Source organism: Doryrhamphus excisus, chromosome 1 (genome assembly GCF_030265055.1).
Source record: "Doryrhamphus excisus isolate RoL2022-K1 chromosome 1, RoL_Dexc_1.0, whole genome shotgun sequence".
In the NCBI taxonomy this organism is placed as follows: Eukaryota; Metazoa; Chordata; class Actinopteri; order Syngnathiformes; family Syngnathidae; genus Doryrhamphus; species Doryrhamphus excisus.
The window spans coordinates 26148384-26167554 of NC_080466.1; the positions used below are offsets into that span (position 1 = coordinate 26148384).

The 19171-nt window shown below is 48.4% G+C and overlaps 3 protein-coding genes across 4 annotated transcripts in view; 1 reads left to right on the forward strand and 2 right to left on the reverse strand.

The window, feature by feature from the left end:
• col12a1b (collagen, type XII, alpha 1b) overlaps window positions 1-8762 on the reverse strand; it is a 51853-nt gene extending 43091 nt beyond the window's left edge. For both annotated transcript variants that reach the window (XM_058065485.1, XM_058065484.1), the window contains exons 1-10: window positions 8634-8762; window positions 8375-8538; window positions 6128-6244; window positions 4066-4209; window positions 3908-3964; window positions 3428-3679; window positions 3147-3311; window positions 2241-2414; window positions 1876-2166; window positions 1190-1792 (exon numbers count right to left, since the gene is read on the reverse strand). In XM_058065485.1, coding sequence (XP_057921468.1) covers window positions 1190-1792; window positions 1876-2166; window positions 2241-2414; window positions 3147-3311; window positions 3428-3679; window positions 3908-3964; window positions 4066-4209; window positions 6128-6244; window positions 8375-8453 — 1882 coding nt within the window. In that variant the 5' untranslated portion in view covers window positions 8454-8538; window positions 8634-8762. The remainder of the gene's footprint in view (window positions 1-1189; window positions 1793-1875; window positions 2167-2240; window positions 2415-3146; window positions 3312-3427; window positions 3680-3907; window positions 3965-4065; window positions 4210-6127; window positions 6245-8374; window positions 8539-8633) is intronic.
• Window positions 8763-10343: 1581 nt separating this feature from the next.
• LOC131123730 (cytochrome c oxidase subunit 7A2, mitochondrial) lies at window positions 10344-11912 on the reverse strand. The gene is made up of 4 exons (XM_058065487.1): window positions 11755-11912; window positions 11353-11442; window positions 10573-10657; window positions 10344-10502 (listed from the first exon to the last, which is right to left on the reverse strand). Exons 1-4 carry the CDS (start codon window positions 11770-11772, stop codon window positions 10444-10446), a joined length of 252 nt encoding a protein of 83 aa, XP_057921470.1. The 5' UTR covers window positions 11773-11912; the 3' UTR covers window positions 10344-10443.
• Window positions 11913-12675: 763 nt separating this feature from the next.
• On the forward strand, window positions 12676-19125 carry myh6 (myosin, heavy chain 6, cardiac muscle, alpha). The gene is made up of 2 exons (XM_058065486.1): window positions 12676-18532; window positions 18636-19125. The coding sequence occupies exon 1, from the start codon at window positions 12711-12713 to the stop codon at window positions 18510-18512; it is 5802 nt and encodes a 1933-aa protein (XP_057921469.1). The 5' UTR covers window positions 12676-12710; the 3' UTR covers window positions 18513-18532; window positions 18636-19125.
• Window positions 19126-19171: the final 46 nt, after the last annotated feature.

A 19171-nucleotide genomic window follows, 5' to 3' on the forward strand; every position in this document is an offset into this window, starting at 1 on the left:
GTTCTCCCCGTAATCTGGTTTCCTCCCACATTCCAAATTGTCCATAGGTATGAATGTGAGTGTGAATGGTTGTTTGTCTATATGTGCCCTGTGATTGGCTGGCCACCAGTCCAGGATGTACCCCGCCTCTCGCCCGAAGACAGCTGGGAAAGGCTCCAGCACCCCCGCAACCCTCGTGAGTATATGCGGTAGAAAATGAACTAATGAATGAAGTGTCCATTACAATTACATGCTAATGCATCATGGACAATTATGCAAATGAGATGATGTAATTGAGTCACCTCCATTGCCACAAATAGATTGCAGCCCTGTGGGGGCACTGAAGAAAACCCAAACTGCTAAGTACTAGCTAGCAAACATTAGCACACACCACGCTAGCTGAGCGCTGCTAAGAAAATAAGCACAAGAAGAAGGGTCAAGCGCAGCAAGTAGACAGAGACGTAGACAAGAGATGTGATGGCTTCGCTGTGGGTAGGATAGATGGGAAAGTGATGGATGTGAATGCCACTGTCATGTATCGATGACATACATGACAGTGGCGTGATAGATGTACTGTAGATGCGCCACATGTGAACATGATAGATGGAGATGTGATGGACAAGATAGATGTGACAGGCGTAATAATCTATGTTCGTATTTGGGTGTTAGGCGGAGAGCTAGTGAGAAGTGGTGCAGCCTTGATGCTGACATGAATCATATGGTATATGATATCACAGATGATATCATATGTGCTATTTTAGGCTTGGCTTTGACATGATACTGTATTATCCTCTGTACTGTATTATCGATATCACTCTAGAAGAAATGTGCTCTTCCAGCATGCGAGTCAAAGTGTCTGTCGGCACAGTAGAAAGCAAAGTGGAGAAAGTCGAAACGAGCAGATGTCACATGTTGGAACTCGACGAGCAGATGGTCCGGCCGACTAATGGCTCCAAGGAATGCATGTCAGCGTTTGTTTATTGCCCCGACACGTAGGACACACCTACACCGTCACCTGGCGCTGCAGCCGGCTTTTAAAACATGTCTGCAAGCGCCACTTGACCCACTTGTCCTCTTTCCAGTGCAGGAACTCTGCCTGACATCACGGCTGCAAAGGTCACCATGTGTGAAGCACATGAAGACAGGAGGAGTGTTTGCACGGCTGCTTTTGCATCAGACAGTAGAAACAAAATGGAGGCAGGTGACTTACGTCTCTTCTGGATGTTGCGAAGCTCCTGCTCGATCCTCAGGCAGATGGACTGCGTCAGCTCTTTTGAGATCCTCTGGAAAGCGTCAAAGTCCTCCACGGTGTACACGTGCGTCTCGGCGGGCGAGTTGGCGATGGCCTCCAGCTCGGACCGCACGGCGTCCTTCACGCCCACAGCAAAGATCTCCACATCAGCGTCCCTCAGCTTGGTGGCCGGCTGCTGGAAGGCGTCGGAAGACTTGCCGTCCGTGATGAGGATGGTGACACGAGGAACGTTGGCCCGCGCACCTCTAGCCAGTTGGAAGATCTTGTCCCTCACGTAGGTCATGGCCTTGCCCGTGTTGGTGGAGCCACCTCGGTACGGGAAAGACCTCACCGCCTTGACCACGCCGCTCAGGTCGTGGTGAGTGTTCAGGAAGAACTCGGTGTGCGGGTCGCGACTGTATTGGACCAAGCTGATCTGGACTTTGTCTGGTCCAATGTCAAAGGTGGTCACCAGCACCTCCAAGAAGGCTCGGACCTTAGCAAAGTTGGCCAGGCCGATGCTGTAAGACCCGTCCACTAGGAGAACCACGTCAGCTTGGACGTCCACGCCCAGAGAACATTCTGGAATGGGAGACGAGCACAATGAGCGCCTGTGAGGAACGCGTGTTTGTACCAAGGGAGGTTGCCCATGAACTTCTACTCACCCACTGACACCTTCACTGGCTGAGTCCTCTGCAGGACCACCACGGGCTCGCTTGGCGTGAGGCCTTTCAGGGCAAACAGGCTGACCTGGTACTCCATGTCTGGCGAGAGGTCCCGGACCACTACGGAGGTCTGGCTCTGGCCCACGTACAGCTCCTGACGCTTGCCACCAGCCATCATGGGGATCATCTGCACCTTGTACCCAGAAACATCGCCGGCGGATGCGCTCCAGCTCATCCTCATGGTCTTTGAGGCCACCTCCAGGACCTGAAGGTTGGAGGCGGGCTCGACGACTGCAAGGAACCACAGAGTGGACATTGTGAACACACAAAGAGCTTACATGTGAAAGATCTTGACAAAATCTCACCTTCTTCTCCACTGGCCAGGGAGCTGAGCTGATCTTCAACGCCCGCACACACCTGACCGATGACCTCCCTCTGAACATTCTGGATGCTGTCCAAGGCGGCCACTGTAAAAATGTGACTTCTGGAAGGAGATGAGGCCAGCTCCTTCAGCTTCTCCTGATCACTCTCCTGAATTCCTACAACGTGGGATGAAGTGACTTCAGTGACTTCCTTCTCCTTCATCTCTGCTTTCTATTACGCCTCACGGAGACAAGTATTTGGACCACTGAAGACAAAGTTGAGTCTTTGCAGCCACCAGTGTGTGAGGTCAGAGGTCACAAGATGTTGCATCTGTTCTAGTTCTTCCACACCAAACTCCTCTGTGCAGCATAGTTGGTAATGTAGCGTACGTGAACTTTCTTGGAGCAAGTAAAGGTGCGCCCAATTTTTTTAAATGGGCATGGAATTTAAATATATACAATATGTACTGTACACAGTTACAGTATGTACAGTACACAGTGCAGTATCTAGTGTACTTTGTGGCACAGTGTACATTTTATGTATCATTCTCTTTGCACTGTAGCTTTGGTGTCCTGCTTCACACTTGGTCTTCTGTGTTGTACTGTAAGAAAATGTGTGTGTGTGTGTGTGTGTGTGTGTGTGTCTACATGGGGTAAGTGGAGCCCCCTTCAGGTTGTTCCCCAGCGGTGCTTTTATCTCTTCCAGCTGAAGATGAGCTGATTGTTTATCTCAGTGCCATGGCAACAGAACACTTGTGTTTCTGCGTCCACTTTGTGGAAAGGCTGACGGCGCTCACATTCCTGCTTTCCCCCATTAACCGTGAAAGAATCTAAGCAGGATTGCACTCCTGTTGCTAAGGAGCAAAAGGGAAGCAGAGAAAAGAAGAAGGTTGTGTTGTGACGGCGTACCGACAACAAAGATCTCCACGCCCGCGTTTCTCAGCCGCCTGGCGGAACGTTGCGCGGAATCCTCCCACTGGCCGTCTGTTAGGATCAACAGCACTTTGGGAAAAGCCGTCCTGGCGCCCGCCGCCTCCGTGAAGGTGTTGGCCAACAGGTAATCTAGAGCGTCACCTGCAGCAATCAAACACAAAGACATGAATAAAGAAATGTTTATCATATTTTCATGCTTAATTGCCCCCCCCTGCCCCTCTGGCTATAACGCATTCATGTAACGGTGTTGCGCCCACCTGTTCTGGCGGGGTATCGGTGGTGCACCAGCGCGCTGATGGCGTGCATCACAGTGGGTCGGCTCATGTGTTGGTCCAGTCTGAACCCGGTGGGCGTATCCCCGCCGTATTGAACCACTCCCACACGGGTTTTGTCTTCACCGATCTGGAAGGAGCCGGCCACGGCCGCCACGAAACTGCGAACGCTTTTGAAGTTGCTGCGGCTGGCGTCCACCAGGAAGACCACGTCTGCCACGGCGCTCACGGAGCATTCTGGAAAAAATTGATCAGCAATCAGACATCACGTATTCTCTGGTGTTTTGTCACCAACCGTCACGCTTTCCACTTCTCGGCACATTTCTGGCATCTTTAGCCACAATTATCACAATGGCGGCTGTCGAGGGTGATACTTTTTAAGCGTCCATCTCAATATTGGAGTACTAAGAGTGTACTGCATTTTTCCGTTCTTCTCAGTGTACTCAGTCTATGAAAAAGACTTACTGAGGGAGGTGGAGTCTGGTCTTCTTGACGGTCCTCGCGAGGCGCCGCCCGACTCAACTGCAAAGGAAAAATCATCTTAAAATTGGAGCTAAAAACGAGCTGTCGGTATGTCACATGACACCTTTTCAGGATCACAACCGGCAGATTCAGGCACTCACTTGTGATCTGGCCCGAAATGGGAAGACTTTCCTCTGAGCTAGAGTACGCGGATATGCTAACAGAATATTCCACATCTGCATTAAGGTCGGAGATGGAGGTCGTGGTGGCCGACGGCGCCAAAGCGAATTCTCGTGTTAGTTCTCCTGCGGGGAAGAAAAAAAACAAACACCATGACGTGAAACGTTCATCACCCGCCCCTGCCAGACGAGACGCTTGAAAAATGTCTCTTCTCAATAGCAAGCTTTCCATTTACATTACTGACAAATCTGGAGCAGATTAGGATCAGACCTGATTTGACCCTGCATAGCTCCACGTTGGAACCTTTAGAATGTAAACGGAATGGCGGCGGGAACAACATGGAGATTTAAAGACGTCACTTCAAGCATGTTTTCATGTTTTAAAACACTTCCACATTTCGACACTGTAGCGTGGGCACACCCACTCCGCTGTGATTGGTCACACTCCCAAACTACTTCCTGACGACTACGAACAACACTTTCTATTATAGCGGGCATAGGAGTTGATAACGAATAATTAGAGCTAATTACGAACTCAAACGGTAGGTACCTCTCGTGCTCCTCCTACCTCGCCTGCCCGAGGAGGAGCACTCATTGTCAGACACACTTTGTCAAAGGCACCGCTGGTGCCGTGGATCTCAGAAGCCGGACGTGAGGGCGCCGCGTTTACTAACTGAAGACAATCTTGACAAAACATTAGTGGAAATGATTGTCATGGTACGTTTTTTGCGGAACTACCATGTTGCAGACGGTGAACACTGTGGTTCTCTCCATCTCCGTGGACGCACAGTGTGTCCAACATGAATGCGCCTTTCCCGGGGAGAGCGAACGCTTCCGGCTTCAGCAACAGTTGGAGGATATTTTACATTCATATTCACAAAAACAGTCCCATGTGAAAATATTTTAGCTTCCCTTGTAAACAAAGAAGCAGAGCTTGGGGGAGGGCGGCGAGGAGGTCCACCCCTCTGTGACATCACAAAGGGGCAGTTTAACCACGCCTTTTGAAACAGAGCGTTTTGAGCCATCCCAAACTTCTTTTAGGGCTCACTTCCAAATGCGCAAACCTCTTTATCTGAAACTTTGGCATGGTTCAACACGAGAATACAACATTCTAACTACATTTATAGGTCAGGGAATTGGAAAAATCATAATATGTCGGCTTTAACACGTCCATGTTTTGACATTTTTGTGCTTTATTTTTTCAATGATTTAACATTTTAATCCTTAAGCCTTTCAACAAGTTCACGTTTCAAAGTTTTAGTGCTATAACATTTGAATGATTGGACATTTCCACCTTCATTCATTCATTCATTTCTACCGCTTTTTCCTCACGAGGGTCGCGGGGGTGCTGGAACCTATCCCAGCTGTCTTTGGGCGAGAGGCGGGGTACACCCTGGACTGGTTGCCAGCCAATCACAGGGCACATATAGACAAACAACCATTCACACTCACATTCATACCTATGGACAATTTGGAGTGGCCAATTAACCTAGCATGTTTTTGGAATGTGGGAGGAAACCGGAGTACCCGGAGAAAACCCACGCATGCCCGGGGAGAACATGCAAACTCCACACAGAGATGGCCGAGGGTGGAATTGAACCCTGGTCTCCTAGCGGCGAGGTCTGCGCGCTAACCACTCGGCCGGAAATCAGGATTATAAAGGAATTTGTATTGGATTGAGGGAAATAATCAGCAAGCACCTAATCTCGGATTATCTCGGATCTCGGATTGCCGCCTACATTTCCACCTTTTAGGGTTTTAATGTTTAACAATTTAACATTTCGAGGTTTAGCATGTGATTTAATGTTGTAATGCTTCTGCGTTTTAATGTTTCAAAACTTCATTTATTAATGTTTTCATGTTTCAACATTTGACTTACCGTTCTTCTGTTGTCACTCTTTAATGTTTTCTTGTTTAGCCCCAAGTAAAAAAAAAAAAAGATGTTTTTCTTGGCAGCATATGTGTGGCTTCAGAAATAACAACAAAGTCTTCTTCTTGATTGCAGGGCGTGTCGCTGGTGTTGGACGTGCTTGCGCTCGCTCACCTGTGTCAGAGGTCACGTGTATCCTGTAACCGTCAATGTCGGAGCGTGACCGTTTCCATGACATCTGCACCGTCCTCTCATCCAAAATGTGAAAGGTCAAATGTGAGGGTGGCTCCACTGCGGACACATAAGGGGAAACGTTAAAAAGCTGCCAGTGGATGCGCTGTTGTGTATTTTGTGTTGTTGGATTAGTTTGAACACATAAAACAACTTCCAACACTCCACTACATTCCAGAAGGAAATGGACAGAAGACAAATGAACATTCTGGAAGCAAAGAAAAGCCATTGTTGAAAAAAGGACAACAGAAAGAGAATCCATTGTCCGCTAATTTTCAAAAGTTTTTTTCCATCATTTTTTTTTTACTAGAATGAGGTTGAATTGTATCCACTAGAGTGAAATTTTAAAAAAGGAATGAATTCCTGAGGCTTTTCTTTGCTCACATGAAAATTAAAACATGTTTTCATGTCAAAGATAAAGTGTTAAAAACTACAAGGCGGATCCCAGCATCAATCCAACTGCTGGGAGTTGAATTGTAACTGACGCTGGATCGAGTTCTGGTTCTGGTCTCCCCACAGGCCTGGAGTCCGTGAACAAAGGTCAAAGGTGGTGTGACGTGACCGACCTCCGTCATGCATGTGTACATGAAAAGTTGTTGGCAACAACTTGTGGACAAAATGTGTCATGTACACAAAGACCGTGTGTTCTTCATCAATATTTCAAGGTGATATTCTTCAGGTTGACGTTGTCACTACGCAATCCGTACCGGAAACACAATCCTTTCTGCACATGTGCAAAACGCGTCTGCTAGCAAGGGAATGTTTGGATGAATGGAAGGTACTCTAAGTAACTTAAGAAAAACCGGCTAACAGTCGTTTACATTAAATATGATAGCATTTTGAGGTTTGTTTTTGATTATTTATTTGTATTTATTTATGCAGATCTATTGGTTTTCCTTTGTTTGCTACGTTTATATGAAGTATAGTGAGTGACAATGTATTCAGAAAGGTCAAAAATACTAATATCACAGTATGCGACCGCCCCCCAAAAAATTGAGTGGAGAAAGTGACGTAGATCTCGCGCATGTGCAGAACCGATCGTGGTGCCAGTACGGATGGAGTAGTAACAGGCGTGGAAAAGCACTACCTAGCTAGCTAGCTTCATTTCACATTATAATCTTTCCTAGTAAACCATAATGACAATCTCTGTTATAGCTGTCGTAAATAACTAACTCGGGGCTCTAACTCAAAGATTCTAAAGGCGCAATTAAATCATTTTTGCTGACAGAATCTTCTTGCAATTAGCGTAACTGTACTGTGTCACATGACTTAACCTTACCTAGCTAGAATTGCCTGGCATTAGCTACACTCTAATGCACAATCATACCAAGAAATATGCTAGCAAGCTGTCACTTCTTAGCGTTTGGTGACAAAAAATGCTTACAAAAGCGAAATTCAAGATTCTAGTTCCAGTTTTATTCTCTCTTCATGTCTTTCCTGAATCTTGTAGAAGCTTTGGTGAACACCAGCAACCTCTTGGGTGAAGAATATCACAGTGAAATATTGCCATCAAGTCTAGATTGAGGTCCAGACTTGAGCGGGAGCTGACATGGCGGCAACAATGGAGGAACACCAACCTTGGCCAAGACGCTTCTTCTGCCTCCACAACATTACTAAAGTGTCCAGAAGACGTGCGCGTTTCATCCAGATGACGTCAATAAATGTTTGGTTCCTTATAAAAACACTTCAAACTAAATCAGGACTGCTTTTTCACTCAACTTTTTGTCAAGTGTATTTAGACTTTCGCTCCTTTACTTGACAGGCTGACTTTAAGCACGAGCTCCTCCTAGCGGCCACCTGTGTTATTACCGGAAGCCCGCTGCTGTTTTTCATGGAAATCATCAAATTATGCATCATAACATTTCATATAAGGATAACAAGAAATATCACATAGAACAACAGGCATTTAACAATCAAACAAATGAAAAATATATAGCAATATAAAAACAGGAAATATAGATAATATAACAAGAAATAAAATTAAACATTATGGTATAATCAGATATTTTAATGCAATATGCATTTGTGGTCTCAATTACATGAATAAATGATCACCCACTCCACACACACACACACACGCACTCACACACTTGCTTTCTCCTCAGTTTTTATTGACATCTACAGTAAGAAGCACTAGGAAAGGCAGAGGTGAAAGGTCACATGTGCTGAGGGTGTGGGGGGTGGTCTTACCTTGGTCCTGGGCCTGGCATGAGCAGGACAGCAATAGCGCCAGTAGGGCAGTGAGAACCACAGACGGAGCGCTTTTCATTTTCACCTCCTGTGGATCACCACAGCATGGAGATAGCTGCCAGGAGGACACCAAGTGAGAAGAGCAAAAGTGTCGGATGAGAAATCTAAAAGCATAAAAAAATAATAACACTAATGATGTAATAATGAGAACCTCAGAAGGTTCTGGTCCGAAAGAAATCCTAAAAGACCTCAGACTGACCTGGAGATTGGCCTGGAATCTTCTCAAAGGTGACCAAAAGTGTGTCAAAGGAGGAGGAAGAATGGGTTCGGATCAGCGAGTTGGTCCGAGGTCCAGGTCCCGAGAGCTCAGCGGGCGACGTGGAGTCTTCCTCCAAGTGGGCCGAGTCTCCTCTCAGCGCGCTACTTAACGGGGGGAGGGGGAGGGGCGGGGTGCCCACACACCACACCGAACCGGACCAGAACTCGCACTTGGAAACTTTGAGATGGTTTAGTGCATTCCATTGTGCTGATGGGGCGGGAAAATGTGACAAAGAAGTGCGCTCATAGAAAAACTTCAACTTGGAGCCAGTATTACTGTTTGGAACTCATATCAATAACTTCAACTCTACCCAAGTCTACCCGGGTCCACCATCATTACACACCTCGTCACGTGCTCCGTGCAACACCTGAGACAGCCTCGAGTCCGAAAAATAAACCCTTCCATCCTCCCTCAACGGCCTCTAGTGGCCGCTACGAGAACTTCAACACGACCACTCATAGTGGACCAACGGATCGCAGGTGGGCTGAGATTATAGACCAAGGTTTGGACGTCTGTGTGTCCCAACCCTGGGCAGACGTTATGGGACGGCGTTGACATATGAAGTGTCTTCCAAATGGCCACAACATAGTAAAAGCACTTGGAAACAGCGACCTCCAGCGGCAGCACATCGCCATAAACGCAGCATCGCAGGCTGAACTGTATGAATTATTAAAGCTGCGGAAGGACATCTCACTTGCACAAAAATAAGCAATAAAGTAGATAGCTAAAAAAAATACTATTGAATAACACTGCATGGTAATGTAAAGTATAATACTAGTATTATACTATACTATATTATATACTCTATCCACGTATACATCGGCATTACACCACTACTTTTCTCCAATTTCGTTGTACTTGTATAACGACAATAAAGGCCATTCCATATAGTTAGCATCACCTTCACATGTAGGAATTGTCCATTGTCTGGGAAAAACTGTTGATTTGTTTGTTTATTTTTCTCTATCGTGTATTTTGTACTGCTTAACTGACTCTGTACTCTTGCTGCTGTGCAATACAAATTTCCCCACTGAGGGACGAATAAAGATATATCTTAATGGTGGTTGTGTATATCTGTCCTGTGATTGGCTGGTGACCAGACCAGCTGGGATAGGCTCCAGCTCACAATGAGGAATCTTCACAGCTTGTATAAACACTTGCCTTTGACATTTTCCACCTTAAGCTGCCGACTCTTTACTCCTACCCGTGAACGAGGGTCACATGACTTCAACATATGACATCACAGTTGCTCACCAGTCATCTTGCAGTCAGCCCAGGAAGAATTTCCATTGTGAATCAATCCAATGCACGTCTGTCTCGGTTGTTGCACTTGCATACTTAACACTTAAGCCTATTGGGTGCAGAAGTTCACACCTGCACACTTAAGAGTTCATATTCAGAAATATGGACATACGCGGAATGCCAGTACTTGGATGTTACACTCAAAACGGTGCGTGTGCAACGACTGGCACTCAGACGCCATCTTGGCTACGTGGCAGCAGAAGAGGGACTAACTTGAAAGCAGTGGAAAGTAGTGGATTGTCAAAGAAGGTAGTAAATATTGTGATGATAATTTCCAGTAATGACACACTCATGAACCAAGTACTTACTGAAGAGTAGTTACCGAAGTGTACTGACTCATGAAAAAACTTTGACAAGTTTAGACTTTTAATTGATCCTCAGGAAGAAATAAATATTGATCCCATGAACATCATCTTTTTTACAACACGCGGACGACGTATACACCAAGTCAGTCTTTCTTCTGAGGGTATGACGCCTTCACCAGCTCGTACAACACGTAGCCCACACCTGTGCACATCAACACGCACATGAGGTTTCCGGCGAGGCTTTTTCGTCACTCGCTTTTCACAACACTCACCCAGGACGGTCAGCGCCATGGTGGTTCTGTAAAGCAAAGCGTCGGTCGTTCCGCCTTTTAGATGGACGGGGAGGCCATTGTCCTCCTGCAGGGAAGAAGACGTTAAAATGTGCTATCCTCGTGGGTCCCAAATGACATAAGAACACCACCATCGGCTAGCATACGGTAGCTTTCAGACAGCAAACCGGCAAAAAATGGACTATATTAACAATTGCCAGTTAAATTGAAGCAGCCCCTTTAAGTCACAACATGATATCTCACACAGGAATGTCGTGAGGGCTTATCATCAAGTTACTGCAGAACTTTTAAAATCAAGTCAAGCTTGCAGAATAAGAAAAATACTACAATATATCAACATGTACGCTATTCATCATCACACTTATGCAAGCAGCCGCACATTTCCATTCCACAAAAGACAACTCGATGGATCTTTGTCTGCTTGGCTGTGCACACTTCCACTTGATTGGCGGCTGTGGTTTCTGGACGGCGACAAGCCACCGCAGCGCTTTAAGTTTAAACTTTGTGGCCAACGTGGATTGTGTGCGGAAAGTCATCAGGTTCAGAGTCTTCTTCGTGTCTGTGCTAAAACACTTTTCTGTGTCTCAATTTGTGTACTTATACTTTGCTCTTAGACCATTGAATCTGAAAACGTTACAACCTACAGTCCCTTTAAAAGCATGACTAATATTTTCAATATTATATAATCATCAAATCAAATGTGTTATCCGTGCCCATGATGCCACCAGTTTGTGTTGTCCCTGTAGAAGAAATAAGTCTGACCTGGAACAGTTTTTGGTTCTTGGGGACCTGATTGTCCACCTGACGCCGAGAAGAGCTGCAGATGGTCCGCCGCGCCACCTGCTGGAGGGCCTGGGAACAACAGCACAGCCGTCGTGTATAAGGAAACGCAGACCATGTGAATACATTTGATAACAATTGGTGTTGTTCTTTGTAGTTTAAACACGTGGTATGCTACAATGTTAAAAGACCAAACAGCTAAAAAATAAAGAGAAGTTATGTCATAGCGACAACATTAGCCGCCTTTGACCGCTAGCTAGCACTTTGAGGCTAAATGCAGCTCGGTGTACTCTTCCATTACAAATATACAAAACAATATACGACCCAAAACTAACTAAACCCTTACAAAAGTAGAATGGCAATTAAACTAAAATACTGTCTTACAAATATGCTTCTATTCATCGTTAGCGTCGTCCGTAGTCGTCTTTCTGGCACAAGGACATCAAACTACTTCCTGTTGCTCTTCTTCGCCAATCTTAACGATCTTCTTTGCTCACCGCACGATCTGCTGCCCCCTTTGGTCGCAACTGGTACTACCTGACTCACTTGATAACGTCCAGATAATTACCACCATTACAGTATTAATACCAGTCGACTATCCTGCGTTTTCCACGGGAAACTACCGTATTTTGCATACTTTCCCTGCGCCTCCTATTTTTAAATTGAATGTAAAAAATCTCTGCTTCCAGTCAGTATTATATTTAATGATTCTCTGTCACTTTTCAGAGTGAAGTTACTGCAAGTGAGTGATTTAACATTAACCATCATACAAATGGCTTAGGTATTCATGTCCTCAGTCCTCCTGACATTGTTTTAAGTGTACACTTAATAATACAAATTGTTCATGTGGTCCTTACCACGCTGATAAAAATACACGCTGATAACACACATACACTGATGCACACAATCTCACAAAAACACACAATCTCGCAAACACGCACTTAAAGACAAGTACAATTTAAATTTGAGACAAAAAACATTTGTTCTGTTCTTCATAAAAACAAGTGTATGTTTAGGGGTGTGTGTGTGTGTATGGGCATCGTACTGTACGTGCTGCAGGACACTCTGGCCGAGTGGGTCTAAATGAAGACGTGTTAGGGATGGGGATCATGATAACGAGTCTGGCATCTTCCTAAAATGGACCGGTGACAGTAAAAGGTCTCCTATGTGACCTCTCCTTGTCTCCTCAGACAAAATTAGCGTCCACCTTTTTTTCTCCTTTTCTTGGCTCCTCTCCTTATTGGGTGTCGCGGGTGTCTTTAAAAGCGTATTTGTGCCGCCTCGCAGCACAGTCCGGCTTCACCTGGTTTCTCTACTCAGTCCTGTGAGTCGTCTTGAAAATGTCAGATGCAATGATGGCAGAGTTCGGGAAAGCCGCTCCGTATCTGAGGAAGTCCGACAAGGAGCGCTTGGAAGCTCAGACAAGGCAATTCGACATAAAAAACGAATGCTTCGTGGTGGATGACAAGGAGGAGTACGTGAAGGGACAAATCCAAAGCAAAGACGGAGGAACCGTGAAGGTCAAGAAGGAGGACGGGACGACAGTGACCGTCAAGGAGGCGGACGTCCACCCGCAGAACCCCCCCAAGTTTGATAAGATCGAAGACATGGCAATGTTCACCTTCCTCCACGAGCCGGCGGTGCTGTTTAATCTGAAGGAGCGCTACGCCGCCTGGATGATCTACACCTACTCTGGCCTCTTCTGCGTCACGGTCAACCCGTACAAGTGGCTTCCCGTCTACGACGCCGAGGTGGTGGCCGCCTACAGAGGGAAGAAGAGGAGTGAAGCTCCACCGCACATCTTCTCCATATCGGACAACGCCTACCAGTACATGCTGGCCGACAGGGAGAACCAGTCGGTCCTCATCACCGGAGAATCCGGGGCTGGCAAGACCGTCAACACCAAGAGGGTCATCCAATATTTTGCCAGCATTGCCGCCGTCGGCGGAGGAGGCAAAAAAGACTCCAGCAAAGGGACGCTGGAAGATCAGATCATCCAGGCTAATCCGGCACTAGAGGCCTTCGGTAATGCCAAAACCCTGAGGAACGACAACTCTTCTCGCTTTGGAAAGTTCATCAGAATCCACTTCGGGACCAGTGGCAAGCTGTCCTCCGCAGACATCGAGACCTACCTGCTGGAGAAGTCCCGCGTCACCTTTCAGCTCAAAGCCGAACGAAACTACCACATCTTCTACCAGATCCTGTCCAATCAGAAGCCGGACCTTCTGGACATGTTGCTGATCACCAACAACCCCTACGACTACTCCTACATCTCCCAGGGAGAAGTTACGGTGGCCTCCATCAACGACTCCGAAGAGCTGATGGCGACAGACAGCGCCTTTGACGTGCTGGGCTTCACCCCGGAGGAGAAGATGGGGGTCTACAAACTGACGGGCGCCATCATGCACTACGGCAACATGAAGTTCAAGCAGAAGCAGCGTGAGGAGCAAGCCGAGCCAGACGGGACCGAGGCGGCAGACAAGTCTGCCTACCTGATGGGGCTCAACTCCGCCGACCTCATCAAAGGGCTGTGCCACCCCCGAGTCAAGGTCGGCAACGAGTACGTGACAAAAGGCCAGAGTGTAGACCAGGTCTACTATGCCATCGGTGCCCTGGCCAAGTCCGTCTACGAGAAGATGTTCAACTGGATGGTGGTCAGAATCAACCAGTCTCTGGACACTAAACAGCACCGGCAGTACTTCATCGGCGTGCTGGACATCGCCGGGTTTGAGATCTTTGATTTCAACACCTTTGAGCAATTGTGCATCAACTTCACGAATGAGAAGCTCCAGCAGTTTTTCAACCACCACATGTTTGTCCTGGAGCAGGAGGAGTACAAGAAGGAGGGGATCGACTGGGAGTTCATCGACTTCGGCATGGACCTCCAAGCTTGTATCGATCTCATTGAAAAGCCCCTGGGGATCATGTCCATTCTGGAGGAAGAATGCATGTTTCCCAAAGCCAGCGACCAGACCTTTAAGTCCAAACTCTACGACAATCATCTGGGCAAGAACAAGATGTTCGAGAAGCCCAGAGCCGCCAAGGGAAAGTCAGAAGCTCATTTTGCTCTGGTCCATTACGCCGGCACCGTGGACTACAACATCTCCGGTTGGCTGGTGAAAAATAAAGACCCCCTCAATGAAACGGTGGTCGGTCTGTACCAGAAGTCGTCACTCAGGCTTCTGAGTGTGTTGTTCTCCAGCTACTCGGGTGGCGACGGCGGCGACAAGGGAGGCAAAGGAGCCAAGAAAAAAGGCTCCTCCTTCCAGACGGTGTCGGCTCTTCACAGAGAGAACCTCAACAAGCTCATGACCAACCTGAAGACCACACACCCCCACTTTGTACGCTGCCTGATCCCAAATGAGAAGAAGACTCCTGGAGTCATGGACAACGCCCTGGTCATGCACCAGTTGCGCTGTAACGGTGTTCTCGAAGGCATCCGAATTTGCAGGAAGGGTTTTCCGAACCGCGTCCTATACGGAGACTTCAAACAGAGGTACCGGATCCTCAACGCCTCCGCCATCCCGGAGGGTCAGTTCATCGACTGCAAGAAGAGTGCGGAGAAGCTGCTGTCGTCTCTGGACATCGACCACACGCAGTACAAGTTCGGTCACACCAAAGTCTTCTTCAAAGCCGGCCTGCTGGGGACTCTGGAGGAAATGCGAGATGAACAACTCTCGCGAATCATCACAAGAATCCAGGCCAACGCCCGTGCGCTGTTGATGAGGGCGGAGTTCGCCAAGCTGGTGGAGCGCAGAGATGCTCTTCTGGTTGTCCAGTGGAACCTTCGCTCCTTCCTGAGTGTCAAGAACTGGCCGTGGATGAAGCTCTTCTTCAAGATCAAACCCCTGTTGAAGAGCGCCGAATCGGAGAAGGAGATGGCCAACATGAAAGACGAGTTCAATAAGCTGAAGGAAGCTCTGGAAAAATCTGAAGCGCGTCGAAAGGAGCTGGAGGAGAAAATAGTGACTCTTCTCCAAGAGAAGAATGACCTGACTCTGCAAATTCAGTCGGAGCAGGACACCCTAACAGACGCCGAGGAACGATGCGAGCAGCTCATCAAGAGCAAGATTCAACTGGAGGCGAAGCTCAAGGAGATGAGCGAGAGACTGGAGGACGAGGAGGAACTAAATGCGGACCTGACAGCCAAGAAACGGAAGCTGGAAGACGAGTGCTCTGAGTTAAAGAAAGACATCGATGACCTTGAGCTGACATTGGCCAAGGTTGAGAAAGAGAAGCACGCCACAGAGAACAAGGTGAAGAACCTGACAGAGGAGATGGCGTCCCAGGACGAGAACATCATGAAGCTCACCAAAGAGAAGAAAGCTCTGCAGGAGGCCCACCAGCAGACACTGGATGATCTTCAGAGTGAGGAGGACAAAGCCAACAGTCTGAACAAATCCAAGGTGAAGCTGGAGCAGCAGGTGGATGACCTGGAGGGCTCCTTGGAGCAAGAGAAGAAAATCCGGATGGAGCTGGAGCGGTCGAAGCGGAAGCTCGAGGGGGACGTGAAGCTGACCCAAGAGAGTTTGATGGATTTGGAAAACGACAAGCAGCAGCTGGAGGAAAAGCTCAAGAAAAAAGACTTTGAGGTTTCCCAGGTCACCTCCAGGCTGGAGGACGAGCAGGTTGCTTCAGGGCAGCTCCAAAAGAAGCTGAAAGAAAACCAGGCGAGGATCGAGGAGCTGGAGGAGGAGCTGGACGCCGAGCGTGCAGCTCGAGCCAAAGTGGAGAAGCAGCGCTCAGATCTTTCCCGTGAGCTGGAAGACATCAGCGAGCGTCTGGAGGAGGCCGGTGGAGCCACGTCAGCACAGGTGGAGCTCAACAAGAGGAGAGACACCGAATTCCAAAAGCTCCGCAGAGATCTGGAGGAGTCCACCCTTCAGCACGAAGCCACCGCCGCTGCGCTGAGGAAGAAGCACGCCGACAGCGTGGCCGAACTGGGCGAGCAGATCGATAACTTGCAGCGGGTTAAGCAGAAGCTGGAGAAGGAAAAAAGCGAGCTCAAGCTGGAGCTGGACGACTTTGCATCAAGCATGGAGAGCGTGGCCAAGAACAAATCCAACGTGGAGAAGACGTGCCGAACGATGGAGGACGCCATGACGGAGTACAAAAGCAAATACGAGGAGGCTCAAAGGTCCATCAATGACATGACCACCCAACGGGCCAAGTTGCTTGCGGAGAACAGCGAGTTTGGACGTCAGATGGAAGAGAAGGACTGTCTGATATCTCAACTGACCAGGGGGAAGAACTCCTACAACCAGCAGGTAGAAGACCTACGCAGACAACTGGAGGAGGAAGTCAAGGCCAAGAACGCCCTCGCCCACGCTGTGCAATCTGCTCGCCACGACTGTGATCTGCTCCGAGAACAGTTTGAAGAGGAGCAGGAGGCCAAGGCTGAGCTACAGAGAGCTCTGTCCAAATCCAACACCGAGGTCTCGGCTTGGAGGACCAAGTACGAAACCGATGCGATCCAGAGAACCGAAGAGTTGGAGGAAGCGAAAAAGAAGCTGGTCCAGAGATTGCAGGAGGCGGAGGAGGCCATTGAGGCGGCCAATGCCAAGTGTTCGTCCCTTGAGAAGACCAAGCACCGACTCCAGAATGAGATCGAGGACCTGATGCTGGACCTGGAGAGGTCCAATGCAGCTTCTGCAGCGCTGGATAAAAAACAACGGGCTTTCGACAAAATCTTAGCAGAGTGGAAGCAAAAGTTCGAGGAGTCGCAATGTGAGCTGGAAGCCTCCCAGAAGGAGGCCAGATCTCTCAGCACCGAGCTCTTCAAGCTAAGAAATGCTTACGAGGAGTCCCTGGATCATCTGGAGACCACAAAGAGAGAGAACAAGAACCTGCAGGAGGAGATCTCCGACCTCAGCGACCAGCTAGGCGAGGGCGGCAGAAGTGCTTGTGAACTTGAAAAAATGAGGAAGCAACTTGAGCAGGAAAAGGCGGAGCTCCAGTCAGCACTGGAGGAGGCCGAAGGTTCCCTGGAGCACGAGGAGAGCAAGATCCTGCGAGTCCAGTTGGAATTCAACCAAGTGAAGGCCGACATGGAGCGGAAACTGGCAGAGAAAGATGAGGAAACGGAGCAGGCCAAAAGAACCTACCAGCGAATGGTGGACTCGCTCCAGTCCTCTCTGGAGTCTGAGACCAGGAGCCGCAATGAAGCGCTGAGAGTGAAAAAAAAGATGGAGGGCGACCTCAACGAGATGGAGATCCAGCTCAGCCAAGCAAACAGGCAGGCGGTCGACGCCCAGAAGCAGCTGAAGACCCTCCAAGTCTTCCTGAAGGACACCCAGCTGCAGCTGGACGACACCCAGCACGGGAACGATGACCTTCGGGAGAACATCGCCGTCCTCGAACGTCGAAACAACTTGATTCAAGCCGAGCTGGAGGAGGTGAGGGCCGTCCTGGAGCAGACGGAGAGAAGTCGCAAACTGGCCGAGCAGGAGCTGACCGACTCGACAGAGCGCATGCAACTCCTCCACTCCCAAAACACCAGTCTGATCAACCAGAAGAAGAAGCAGGAGGCCGACCTCCTCCACCTGCAGAATGAAATGGAGGAGGTCATCCAAGAGAATCGCAACGCCGAGGAAAAGGCAAAGAAGGCCATCACAGATGCGGCCATGATGGCTGAAGAGCTGAAGAAGGAGCAGGACACGAGCGCACATCTGGAGCGCATGAAGAAGAACATGGAGCAAACCATCAAAGACCTGCAGCACCGTCTGGATGAGGCCGAGCAGGTCGCAATGAAGGGCGGCAAGAAGCAACTCCAGAAACTGGAGGCTCGAATCAAGGATCTCGAGAACGAGCTGGAGGCGGAGCAGCGCAAAGGAATCGAGTCCGTCAAAGGCATTCGCAAGTACGAACGCCGCATCAAAGAACTCACCTACCAGAGCGAGGAAGACCGCAAGAACGTGGCTCGCCTCCAGGACTTGGTGGACAAGCTGCAGGTCAAGGTGAAGTCCTACAAACGTGCCGCAGAGGAGGCCGAAGAGGCGGCCAACGGCAACGTGGCTAAAGTACGCAAGCTGCAGCACGAGCTGGATGAAGCTCAGGAGCGGGCCGACGTGGCGGAGTCACAGGTCAACAAGCTGAGGGCCAAGACCAGGGATGGAGTCGCCAAGAAAGGCCTGGACGAGTGAGGAGCGCCACCGCCGCTAATGTGCGTCCGGTAGTGGTCACATGATTACATCACATTGAATGTAGCGCTAAGCTAACATAGCACAAGGACTTCAATGCTAACAATGTCATCACGTGTTTGACAGGCGCCTTCCTGACGACGGACGGACCAGTCACGTGACAACACTTCCTTGTTCAGAGGGTGGCAAGTTACAATGGCTGTGATCGAAACCGCATACTACTACTACTCATACTAACTATTTGAGTATGCGGCGTGTCTACACTACATTCGCCAGAAATGTTGATTATGTATCAGCTTACTACTCACACTCAAATTACCCAGGATGCAACGCGACGTGACGACACCGCGAAAAAAAAAACGCTGGCTGAACACTGAGCAGCAGGATGGACCAAACGGCAGTGTCAAGCACGATATATTGCGAGTTGGTTCGCTTCTTGTTTTCAAAGTAAAAGCAGTGATTTATCTCTATGTTTTTTTTGTATGAGAAAAGTAAAATGGTGTTTTATTTTGTAAAAATAACCAAAAGTGCGTTGCTCACTTCGGTTAGCTTAAATTTAGCCGATTTAGTCCGAAAGAAATTGTAAACGGTTTTTATTTGGACAAATAAATGACACACTCGGGATCTAAACGGTCACTTTCTCACCTGATTAAAATAAATTT